Raw genomic sequence first — 13,194 nt, forward strand, 5'->3', positions numbered from 1 at the left:
CACAGTACTCAATGTACTGTATGTAAGTCGCTAAGTAAAGCATCTAACAAATGTCATGTAATGTAAAAAAGTTCTATTTATAAAGTATATTGTATATCCAATGCAGGGCTCATCAACATGGTTTCAAGGACATTAGGTTAAATGGTCAACAAACATTGTTTCTATACAATCAAGCCAATTTAAAGTAAAAAATATATTAAAAAAGCTGTAAAATTGTTGGTTTGCAATTTAACTTTTTGATTAAGAAAACATGTAACAAAATTCTAATTCATACACGACAGTGAGCATGGACATAATGATGATTAAATGTGAGAATGACGTGTGCTGAGGGCTGGACATCCTGTTGTTCAGTGTAGTGACGTATTTGCAGGAGCTTTTTCTCCAGCTCTTTTTTTAGGCCTTGGGCCCATCTCCCTCAGCATGGAGGTTGCTGGGTGTAGTTGCCATGGTAACGCTATCTGAGGCTTCTGGGGCCTGAGTAGAGCTCCTCCTCGTGGGCAGAGAGAGAGTTGATGTTACACACTTGAATCAGGAATGACATGATGAAATGCAACAACATCAAGAGGTTAGAATCTCACATCATCTCGTTGCCCTCTGAGACTTTGATCGCTTTGTATTTGTGTTTCTTCAATGTGTGAGCGATGAACCACACAACCAGGACGATAAGGACACACCCGAGCAACGCACCAATCACTGCGCCGGCAATCACTCCATCTCCCACATCTGTACAATGAAGGGGAATAAGGCCTTTTTTAATACTGGTGTTGATGTGCATATTGTACGGAAGCCCTGAGAGGCAAATTATTTAAAAACATGTGGTAATCTCCCTTAATCCAATCTATAAAGTTTCCTCTCATTTCAATTACTTAAAACATTTTGCCAATATGACTTTTCATTTTTCTTTTACGTGAAACAAACTGGTGACGGTACAAACGTTTTACTCAATAAATTTTTTCTTTTGTTTCATGAGGATTGTTTGTTTTGTAACTCTCATGTTGGCCTTGGACTAAAAGCATTCCTTTTTTTTCGGGTCAGTTAGAATTTTTCAATGCGAGAGTACAAATAAGAGTGACCAAAAAAAAGGTAACATTGTTAATTTTCTGGCAAAACTTTAGTTTTCTTTCAATTTGCAAAAATGTTTCACGGATAAATAAACAACAGAAAATTATCTAAATATTGTCAAAAAAATTAATTAAATAAATAAATAAACATACCATCATGATTTAACTCTAAGGTGCAAGTTGAAAATCCCTCTCCATTTGTAGCAGTGCACTGGTATTCCCCAAACTCAAACTGGGATATGTTTCTGATTTCCAGAATTCCAGTTTCGGTGGCTGAAGAGACAAGTGCACACATGTTTATAACAAAGCAACAGGTATATTACAGGCAAACACACATGCAGTACTGACTTATTCCCATCACAGGCCTCCTTGTCCTGGCCTGGTCCAGTCTGATCCAGGTGTAGGTCGGGGGGGGGCTGCCGCGCTCGCTGTGGCAGGTCAGAGTGACCAGGTGTCCCGACTCCACGTCCCCGTGGATGGAGCAATAAGGAGTCGAGGGAGTCTCTGAGAGCACAGAGGACACATCAAATGACATTTAGAACGACTGGTGTAATCCTTAATCATTCATTTTACTTAAAAAATGTATCATATTTTAAGTCTTAAAAGTACCCAGTAACAATATGTTAAATAAATGGAAGTAGATTTCCACTATAGAAAAAATAGGTTGAAATATGATATAGTTAAGTAAAGTATGTTACACTGAAAAAACTGAAACGTTGACTTTAATTAAATGTATTATGTCAACAAATTTCACACAACTGTATTAGGTTTGTTGAAAGCAATAATATTAAGTTGAACCTAGTATTTTTTATTGAAACTTAATAGTATTGCTTTCATCTATCTAATACAGTTATGTGGAATCTGTTGACATAATACATTTAATTCAAATCAATGTTTCAGTTTTTCAGATCAGTTTAGAAAGAATATAGAAAGAGTTCATACTTTTCACTTCTGCTTTAAGGTTTTCATATGATAATCAGGAAGGGAGGGGCATTAAAGTGAGTGGGCATCCTCCTCCATTTGAGCATCAAACACTTCATTTCTGTTGACTTTATATGCACCATTTAGGGTGTAAATGTCTTGATTTATTTAAAGGAAAGCACACATCTCTGGGTGCCAGGTGATAATTATAAATGTGATAATGTATGCCATTTAAATGTTTTGGGCTGGAATGTGTATCACCAGCAACATATAATTATGGCCTTTATATTGATTACAATCTGAGAAATGATGTTAAGCCATTTGATTGATCAAATATGATCAATATGCCTGTTAATTCTGACTGCTCATTTTTATTACTGTTCATTTGTATAGTATCACAGCCATTCTTTCAGAAAGCAAAGACATGTTGTGCACTTCCTGGTTGAGAGTACTGTATGTATAAATATGTGTTTTGATTTTGTTAAAAATGACAAATCCTTTTTGTGGGTCTTTGAATCGACATCAGGCCGGAAGTGTGTTGGGTGTGGCCTTACAACTGTCACCTCCTGAGACTGTATATTTCCCAACACCTACCTAATAATCACAAAGGTGTTCTCTATATGTTGCTGAAAATCTTGAACAGGAAATAACTTCATTATTGAAATGTATTCTGTTTTCACAACAAGGGTAAAGCTTCCCCCCTTTTTTGTTATTCATGATCCACTCCCTCTCCTTAACATATTACCATAATTCTATGTAACAGTAAGAGATGATGAAAATCTTTCATCCCGTGATAATCAGCACGAGAACAGCCATACATATTCATACAGCATGAATCACATTCAGTATGCAGACACTGTCCTGCTAACATTTTCATAAAGGTTATGAAATACAAGACGTGTGTTTAGCATGCAGCAGATGCTGATATATACTCTGTATGCAGTACAAGGATGCAGTCACAGTCCTCCTCTAATTTCACACTGACAATGAGGAGACTGCTGCAGTAACCATGGCAACTAGTGAGGATACTGAGGCCTGCGAGGTTGTCCCTGGTAACTCGCTGAATGAGAAGATTCAAACTGAATGTGATTCCCTAATCTCGCTTTTCAGGGTCGCTGTTTTAATAGATTTGTTATTGTAACAACACTGAACATAGATACAGTCATCTCTGCACTGACATATTTATTGTAACTGTTTGCTCATCTCCATAGTTGTGTTACATAAAACCTTCTTAACTTTATAACTGATAGTGCGTTACAATGTGACTGTAGGTGACTTCATGTGGTCATTGTTTAATTTATAATGCATTACAACTGTGATTATAACAAATATATAATTGATTAAATAATCAATGGAACAATAGAAAATAATACACTATGATCATTGCAAAACGTTTTCAGCAAATGACCATCAAAAAACATAATGATACCCGAACTTTAAAACTAAGTAATGTTGATAGTGAGTAATGGTTACGGTCCAAATAGATTAAAGGGGCCTTATTCTGCTCATTTCCAGGTTCATATCAGTATGTAGTGTCTCTACTGTGACATATCTCCATGCTTTAATGTTCAAAAAGCTCTTTATTTTTCTCATACTGCCTGTGCTGCAGCACCTCTTTTCACCCTCTGTCTGAAACCAGAGCCTAGCTTGCTCTGAGCTGGCCTGCTCTGTTGTGATTGGTCAATGTCAATGCATGTTGAAAAATATTTTCAAATGAAAGCAAAAGACTAAGTCTCTGACACATTACTAATTTACTTTCACATGAATAATGTGAGAAAGACAAATAAGGATTAAGACATTCAAACATTCAACTTAAAACTAAAACAACAAAAAAACCTTTGTCCATGTTATTTTTCAAATCTCTAAGAGGCCGATAATGTGCTTTGGCTCTCCTTTTTCAGGCAGCCACACCCTTATGAGCAGCAGAACAATGGCTGATCACCGGGACAAGGTTTTCTTGTATTTATCTACCAGTAATAACGGTTTCTGACAGCAACAGCAGATCATCCTGTCAGACCGAACACATGTCCAGGTGTGAGCGCTGGTGTAAAAGCACCTTCAGAGAAACGAAGAACGACTTTTTGCTTTGCTCACTAACGTTCAGCCGATACCGCTGAGGGGTGTGGCGCGGCAATCCCCTTCACACTGTACACTCTCACAGTGTTATTTTACCAGATAAGAACTTTTATTCTGTATTCTCTATTATTAGTAATATGTACTTTCTTACTCATTTAATGGGTTTGGCCTTTTTTTCTTCTGCCCAGTAGGGTATGTTACTAAATGTATATTTACTATTCTACTAAAATACACATTTGAGGTACTTTTTCAATTTCCTGCTACTTTACACTTTTACTTCAAAATAATTCTGAAGCAAATAATATTCTTTTTACTCAACTTTATTTTTTTGATCGCTTCAGTTACTTTGCAGTACCAGATTGTCAATACAAACATTGATGTATTATTATAGGTCAAGCTGCATCAATAATCATAATACACGGTATATATGATACTTAAATCGGCCATTCTGCATTATAAGTACACGTTTTCTATACTGCAGTATACTTTAAGTTAAGTAAAAGGTATACTACAAACAATGAATACTGATTACTTCCTCCTTTGCTTCTTCTTCAGGTAAGAACCATTGGTTGAATAAACCACTTTTCAAATAACTTATTCATTTCCATTGAATGTCTAATGTTTAAAGCTCCACAACAGCAAGCTTTTCTATTTACAAATTGGGTTAAAAACCTTTTTTCACCCTCTTCAGTTCTCAAAACTTACCGAAAACAAGCACAAAGATATCGGCCTCAGATATTCCCTCCAAATCAGGAAGGTTGTGAACCTGACAGCTGTACACGCCGGTGTCTGATGGTTGTATGTTCCTTATTATGATGGAGGCATTATTGGTCGTGGCGGGAGAGGAGGGAGGCTGAACCCGGCCCTCATAAGATGATGTAATTTCTACGGCTCCAGATAGATAGTAATACACCTGAAAACACACAGCAACACATTAGACACAATAAAGACTCAACTGTTTCTGTCAATCCTCTTTGTAAAACTGGCTTGCCCAAGAGGTCCAGATGTTCAGAGTAAGATACACTGTAGATCATTGGTCGCCAACCAGTCGATCGCGATCGACCGGTTGATCGCGAGTGTGATGCGGGTAGATCGCGGACCGTTAAAAAAAAAAGTAACAAAAGAAAGAAAAATTAAATTAAAATAATAATGTTTGAAAAATACGTTTTTAGATGTAAACCTATCATCCACAGGTGCCACTTGATTGACGTATATTTGAGACACCTCAGTAATATAATACATTAACCGTGCTTTACGTGAACCTCATCATGACACAAGAGAGGACGATATGACTGCAATTTCCCGTGTTCAGTGAACGCAACAGAGGCAAGACACCAGACCAATCAGAGAGTTGCATGGAAATAAACGTGTGCTTGTGTCATTCAAGCTCGGCTCTGTGTGCGTGTGGCGATAGCGCATTTAGTGTGATAGAGAGAGACGGAGAGGAGAGAGGGAGAGAGAGAGGGAGGGAGAGAGGAAGAGAGGGAGAGAGAGGGACCGGTGCTAGCGGGGACCGTGATGTTAGCATCTGGTTAGCTAGCTGCACTAACGGACATAAGGAGCTGTTTCCACAACAAGCTGGAGGAGAGTCCTCCCTTGTCAGACTGAGGTGTTCAGGTGAGCTAAAGGACTCTCAAAGTGTTTAGAACGGTTTTGTCACAAATTATTCAAAAGATTATTTCCACGGCACACCTTCATATGATCATTATAGTTATACAAACAATAAGAGAATAAATGAAAAACAGGTATGAAATACTAGATGGCAGTAAAACAAGAATACAGTTTAAAAAGGGGAGTGATTTGTAAAATATCCATAAAGAAGAAGCCAACCTCCTATCCATCCCCACCCACAATTTATTTATTATATTTTATCTCGTTGTAATAGAGTGTTCGTTTTTTTGGAGGAATTTTGTTGTCAGTCACATGTCAGGTGACAGTTTCTGGGTCTAGGAGTTTCCGTATTTGAGGTTTAGACAAAAAGATTCAAAAGCTCCCTTGTGTTGTAGACAAACGTAACCAGCCCGCCCCCGAGGAGGTAGAGGGTCGACGGCACAACGAGGGTCGACCTTTTTGCCTTTACCCCACCAACAAAAAGTCCACCAAATTTTACGCAGCCATAACGGACGGAAAAATTTTTTTAAATTGAGATGGTTGGATGGACTAATCGGTAGGAGATGGTAAACCAACTGTACAGATACTGTGGTGTTTGTTGGAGATCTAGCAGTGACCCAATCTGCTTTCGGTAAGTGCGAAAGGAGCTGTTTCAGACCATACGATTTTTTAGTGACTGACTGTCTTTAGTAGAGAAAAACCAGTTGAAACTTTTCCATTGGTATAGGTATAAAAACTGGTATAAAAATTTACAGTTCGTGACTGACTTGATTAACTATTGAACTACGTGTTTTTTCAAATTGTTTGATTGATGTTATATTGATAAAATGTCTCAAAGGTCTCTACAATAAGGCTATGTTATAGCCATTTATTTATCTAAGTACCATATAAAATGATGTAGGAATATATGTAATTAATGTGTGATATGACGGTAATACTCAATCTCACTTTCTCACTATTATTAAATATATCGTCGGAAGTACGTACGCGTATGTCGGGTTTCAACGTGTGTCTACTCGTCAATCCGGTTGTGTCCTATATCTGTTAAACGACAATCCGGTCATACCTAAAGTGACAATCCGGTTAAGTCGGTAATTGTCATTCTACTTCGTTGCAAAAAAAAAATAATACTTTTTGTGAATTTAATGACAAAATATTAGATTATAGTTATAACTATGGAAAAAAAAAAATTTACAGATACACACAGGGTAAACTACTTTTTTTACGTTTGTTTATTAAAAAGGTAGGGCAAAAAAAAGAACAGACCGTTAATTTCGCCAATTCGAGTAGGGTGAAACTCGTTATGTAGTAAAACAAAAAAGGAGAGGAGTGTTCGGCCTCACGGACGGTAAAGGACTACCCTTTCGGTATAGAGGTCAGGAAAGGTCGACTCGGACCCTGAGCGACCCTGCGTCTCCCTTAGCTTCTAACAATTGAAAAATGTTCTGAGTGAGGTTGTGTAACTTCTTCCTTTCCACTATGATGACGGGGACTTTAAAAGATTTGCAAAACAAGAACTTAAAATGGGGGGCTAATGCTGTCCGTGAGTTACTGTCGAAGAACGTACATGGGAAAAATAAGTACAAATGATACAGCAGTCAAAATTTGTGTTGAAACGTAGTATAACCAACCGCTACTTTGTTTACTATATGATTTCGTCCTGACCGATTACTCCAAAAGAATTAAGGTTTTATAGTGTATTTTTTTTGTTAAATTTTTGTTGATCGGTATAAATAACTGTAACGAATCCACTTATATACGTGGAAAGAAACATAAGTAAAGTTGAACAAAAATCTCCTTCTTTTCTCGAAGCACCAACTTCTGCTCCCCCTGGGGAACACTTCTATTGTCTCTCACTTACTTTTCTCTGGAGTTCTCTCTGTCTCAGATGTCCACTTCGCCGCGTTTTCTACTTCTCCTCTACTTCCTTTTTGGGTTCTAGTGACAACCACGAAGGAAGTTACCGCGTCCGTGTGCAGGGGTTAGTGGAGTTGTCTCTTCTCTACAAATTTTAGAATTTAACTCAACTGGTTAATAACGTCGCAACGCGATACTCCATGTGTGTGCCATACGAAAGGCATCACTTACGTACGGAGGTTGAGGTAATGGAAAGGCTGTTCCGTGGAGCCGAGTATAGGTCTCAAGGACTCATCTAGTTATTGTGTCCGACAATACTTCATCGTCCCTCAAATCGGCGAGTATTCTCAGTATCTTAGCTACCAAAAGACAATTCCCAATACTGTCGAGAAAACTAACGTGAAATAAACTGTTCCAAAAAGTAAACAAAAGTAAACAAAGTTCTACTCTTATGTCAGTTTGAAAGTTCACTGTATGACAAGATCAGTTTTACAAAACCTTTGTTTACCACTTTCAACCTCTTGGTAATATCAAAACTGCGACATAAACACAGTTAACAAATTAATTACCTTATTTTTTGGGTCAGTGGTCAACACGGTTCATTGAAATTGAGAAGGAACTTAGCCGTAGTACTGAATAAAATGCGAGGAACCATGAATCTTAATTGTGAAACCTTTGCTTAAAATGAAAATAGGAGTAGACACAGGTAAGTCCATCCGACATAAGAATTCTCGGTGTAGAAAGTCGATGGTATGAGTGCGTCTCATGTCTCATGTCAAGGAACACCTGGCCTCACAAAGAGCCAGTAAACGACTTTATGACTAACTTCAAGTCAACACAGAAGACCGAGTTTCCGTCAGCTTAAGCCCCCTCCTGTAGGGACCTAGGAGAAGAAGAGGTTAGCCCAGGTCGTCGTCTAAAGGGGTCAGTTGTAGACCGAGGATTATTGGTATTGTCTCCAAAACCTTGTGAAACCACTTTTATTTACAGAATATTGTTCACCTTGTTACTGTAGTTCGATTATCAAACACAATAAAAACGTCAATTTTATTGTGTTTGACTTATTGTACGGGTCTTTTACCAGTACGGTTCTATCCCTTCTTTCGTTAGAAAACTGTTACATACAATGTGTTTATTGTACATTCATTAATGAATAGCACCCTAACGGGGTGTCATGACTTCATACATTTCAGCGAAACTCTATTTTCGCAGGGATTGTTGCACTGTACATATACATTGATGACTTTGCTCTAGTTATTGAGACCCGAGGAGGCCGACTAGTTACAAACAGACGTAGTCAGTTCAACGGTATTGACGAGACCTGTCAACCAAGGCAAGTTCACGACTCACCTACTACCAAGGTGGAAGGACATTTTTAAGGGGATCCGGTAGACTTCAGCCCCTCCTTACTACATTCACGTGTGTCTTCTCCAGAGACAACTACTCTACAGCTCGGTTGGTAGGAGAAAGCTCCTTTATCGTCATAACCGTCTCATGAACAACTACTTTTACTGAGCATGTAGGTGCGGTTTCTGCGAGTTAGATACCTACTTTATTGTACCAAGATCCCTTTTGGTCAAGTTCACTAGTAAAAGTACGACCGGATCGTACCCAACTTCACGTTCCACGAACCAGGATGTGTAGTCTATCAGTGGAGTGATTAACTCAATGATGTTCTACGGACGTTAAAATGTAGACCAAATATTTTTACTTGTTGAAATGGTCTCTACTTGAAGGTGCCAGCACGGAGCTTGGCTTTTGTACTTAAGCGCTAGACACTGCAAAAGATGAGGGAAGACCAGAGGAGACTGGACTTTACATGTTGTCAAACTTGGTTTCCTGACAGTTTCTTTTATGACGTAGGTTTGCACAGTGTACTAACCTAGATCAAGAGGTTTCTCACGAAAAAAGACACTTAAGTGGAATTCCGGTGAGGTACAGAAACACAACGAGGATTCTTTCTTCGGTACCGACAATGCGTGCCAACCCAACCAGCTTCGTGGGTTCATGTAATGGACAGTCTTTTCGTCTCTTTATAAATTTCTTATCCCGTTAATGTGTGTTCTTGATCCGTTTGTAAGACAATTTGACACATAATATCCCTTTTTTTCCGTCTCTAATTTCTTAACAGGGACAACGTTATCTTATTCGTTTGTTATGAGCTGTATGTATATAGACTGGGAGTAATTATGAACACGTCGTTTTTATCCGTCTACGTGTTTTAGAGGAAATATAGATGAACTGAAACGACGGAAGGAAAAATCAGGTATGTGAAAGGAGGTAAACCTGGTTTTAAGGAAGTTCGTTTCGGTCCTGTGTCGCAACCCTGGTAGAAAACACCAAAATTCATCGATCAGCATTGGCATGTTTTTATATGTACAAACAAATTACACAGCAGTGACTTCACTTTACGTCAGAAGGAAAGAGCTTATGGGCAGGTGTAGGTGGTTTATTTCTTGTTACAATATATGACCCTTTTGGTTCTTGTTGACAATATCGTGAGAACCTGTCAACTTTGTGACTAAGAGGTTTTGACCCTGTAAATGTTTCTCTAATAAAGAAATTTTAGTGATGCACTTTATATTTATGGTGGCTGGGCCGATAGTTAAAACCAACCATTAGGGTTGCACGTGTTCGCTGTCTCCGGGAGGCGTGACTTACTACAAGGAGGAGTGTTGTGTCGGGTCTTGATCGGTCAGACCTCTCCTATCGGATACCTTGGGTGAGCTACGTAACTCCGTCGGAAGACAGGTAACAATGTGCTCTTGGTTACCTATTGTTAGGCGGAAACTGGGTAAGCCATAGGTCGGTCGACCCGTACAGGTAAGAACTAGCCTATACTGGTGCAATTAGGGTTGAGGAGTAGTGACTACTCGATATATAAAGACTTTGTCTATTCGGGTTTGAGTAGAGTAGGAAGATTTGCTGACACCGGACCTTACTTTGTGGGGCATCGTCGAATGTTTACGTTCCGTAGGCTATCCAAACCAGGGGTTGTAGGAAGTTGGTGACGACGGAGACGGTTAAGTCTTGAATCCTGCAGGAGAATTCTGGTCACCAGTGAGTTGGAAAGAATTCGGGTTTTCTAGTGCTGGAGCCGTTATCACTATCCGCTTAGTGGATCAACGTCTTAACTTCACCTTTTTATGCCGGCGTCTGTTACCAGGATAAACTCGGGAAAATTATATCCGATAACGCAGACTTAATGACAATGTTACTTCCGAGGTATTAGTCGATGTTGTCGTATATCCGTTCCCATATTCACGTTCAGAAATACTCACCCCCCGCCTGGAGTTGAAACAATCCCCCCCAGTCGAGTAAAGAGAGGGATCCCCCCAGGAGTGGAGGAAGATTCCAGGAGTGGAGGACATACCCCCAAGCTCCCCTACGAGGGGACCATTACTTAAAAAAAAATTATAACTTCAACTTTCGTAGTTTAGTAACCACGTGAAACTCTCGTTGTAACTTCTCTAGATACCTATGTAGAGAGTCGTGGCTAGCTATTCTGTATACTTTTGTATTGCATTTGTCTAAATGAAAAAAGAGAGATATTATTTAATTAGTTATTAGTCTAATTAGCAAATCGGCCGATAATGTCCACGAGTTTCTGCGAAATTGTCTATATCCACTTCTCTTTTCTTTCCTTGTTGTTTATTTTCATATCATCAATTTCAATTTTAGTTTATTATGTTTTGTTTTGTTTAGTGTGTAACTTTCGGTCTAAACTTCTCCACTCTAAAACATTCACAAAACTTCCACCACTCCAGTCACGTCAGAGACTACCCAACACCCTCACTCAAGGTCTCCCTCCCCCGTCGCTGCCTCTTCCGAGACAGGGGGTCCAGGNAGGTCCGCCCCCCACTCATAAAATTTGCACTTTACCCCTGCCTATATTTCGTGAGCTGATTATGGAGCCTTCATTGTAACATTAATTCAGATGCAATTAGCCTATATAAAAGGGCTCAAATTGGAAGCATTGTCTGGGCCGTCTTTTTCACTCAATTCTGCAATAGGTAGATCTCGCCTTTCACCTAGGCCGAGGTCGGTGATCTTGGGCTTAAAAAGGTTGGTGACCACTGCTTTAGATACTCAATGATACCAACATTCACACTGGATATGTACTTTAATCCGAGAGAGAATGGTGTCTTCTGTATTGTTAAGGCAGTTTATTGGATTAGCATTGCCAACAAAAATATTTTTCACAAGGATAGTTTCAAATAGTAGTATAAAAAAGTAGAAATATGTATGTTTATGACGTAGTCCCCATTAAATAATAAATAAAAAAACTTCAAGTTGTCCATGGTCCTAGATAAATCCCTTTAAGTGTTATTAGGTCCAGTGGATGGTACCATTTTGCTCATAAAGTAACTTGAACACCTGTAGTAGATAATTAAACATGAGTGGTCCTGTTAAATCAGTTTAAATTCAGAAGAAAAATTATACTGGATTGGTGTTTTAAAGAACTGCCTTTATCTGATTTGGCATTCAGTCTTTGTTGTCTCAGTGAGGTGTGTCTCATGACCGTTGGTGAAGAATACGCGGCATACTGGAGTAGAAAAAGGCGCTAACCTGTGTGGAAGATGCATTTTATGTTAGGCTCTATAATGAGGTTAATAGTAAATTATGGCAAATTAAATTTGAATATTTTCAAAATGTTCAGGTTTTCATTAGATACCACCCAGCATGCATCCAGCTCAAAGGCATGTTGCATTTGAATAACCAGGTAAATCGACCACATGGAACTACTTGGTGAAGGGCAGGGATTGGAACATTGAAACACAAAATGACGGACGGCTTTAGAAATCACTCAAAGCATTGTGCAGTTATTAAACAAAACTGTAAGCCACTGGAGTGATACCAATTGTAAAGGGGTATTATCAGGCTTATTACATATATTATGAAATGTTTTAATACTCACTTTGAACCCATTAAGTAAGTCACTATACCTGATTTCACAGTATCCTTCCATCCCAGTGAATAATAATAACATTTTGAGAAAAGCTCAGTGTGTATCTACCGGCTTTGGTATCGCGGAGGACGTTGCAACAAAGTCCCACTGGATGTTGAGGTTTGTATCCGGCGCAGAAGTCACAAACGTACATGGCAGCAGGACATCTGTTCCCCTTGTAACGTTGACATATTTGTGCGGAGTGCTGACCTTGATCAGTTCAACGCATCCTGCAAAACAAGTCAAATCAAAAATAAATATCCAGAAATTCAAACAGAAACATGAAAAAAATCCTCAGAACACTGAATTACAGGCAGAAAGGTTGTTACCTATGATGCTTAAAAGCACCAACAACGACATTGTGGAGCACATCTCGACTGAATGTTGGATTCTTTCACAGGTCTTCTCAAGAAATTAATTTTCCACTCTCCACCACTGACTCCTGCACCCAACAGGAAGAGAGGGTCAGAAACGCTTACAGTATGAGAGGCAAGGTTACTGTATGCTGGGTAATGGACTGGCTGATACTGGGCCTGTTGATAACAATGTTTGCAAACCAATGTTTGCCAGACTGGGTGTGTTATTTTTTTTCAAACTTGATTTAGCCAGTTATAATTTTGGGTGTGGGAAGATGAAAACTAGAAAAAAACGTACCATACATATAAGAATAACTGAGATAATACATTGTCCATTTTGAATTATAGCAAATGACGTTATAGC

The 13,194-nt window shown here is 38.8% G+C and overlaps 1 protein-coding gene across 2 annotated transcripts; it reads right to left on the reverse strand.

The window, feature by feature from the left end:
- On the reverse strand, positions 1 to 12,904 carry LOC104948914 (V-set and immunoglobulin domain-containing protein 1-like). 2 transcript variants are annotated; one of them, XM_010775152.1, is made up of 7 exons: positions 12,804 to 12,904; positions 12,544 to 12,704; positions 4,764 to 4,971; positions 1,410 to 1,565; positions 1,215 to 1,334; positions 579 to 723; positions 1 to 487 (listed from the first exon to the last, which is right to left on the reverse strand). In XM_010775152.1, exons 1-7 carry the CDS (start codon positions 12,844 to 12,846, stop codon positions 394 to 396), a joined length of 927 nt encoding a protein of 308 aa, XP_010773454.1. In that variant the 5' UTR covers positions 12,847 to 12,904; the 3' UTR covers positions 1 to 393. The 2 variants fall into 2 exon arrangements, with proteins under 2 accessions (XP_010773454.1, XP_010773453.1); XM_010775151.1 differs by having other exon boundaries at positions 1 to 490.
- Between the last annotated feature and the right edge of the window lie 290 nt (positions 12,905 to 13,194).

This window comes from Notothenia coriiceps, unplaced genomic scaffold, assembly GCF_000735185.1.
Source record: "Notothenia coriiceps isolate Sejong01 unplaced genomic scaffold, NC01 NC01_scaffold00015409, whole genome shotgun sequence".
Lineage (NCBI taxonomy): Eukaryota > Metazoa > Chordata > Actinopteri > Perciformes > Nototheniidae > Notothenia > Notothenia coriiceps.

Coding starts and splice junctions, on each gene's coding strand:
- LOC104948914 (XM_010775151.1), bottom strand. CDS start 12,846: ATGTGCTCCACAATGTCGTTGTTGGTGCTTTTAAGCATCATAG. Junction 1,566..4,763: donor TATCTTTGTGCTTGTTTTCG/GTAAGTTTTGAG, acceptor CTGTGCTCTCAG/AGACTCCCTCGACTCCTTAT. Junction 724..1,214: donor CTTAGAGTTAAATCATGATG/GTATGTTTATTT, acceptor TTCATTGTACAG/ATGTGGGAGATGGAGTGATT.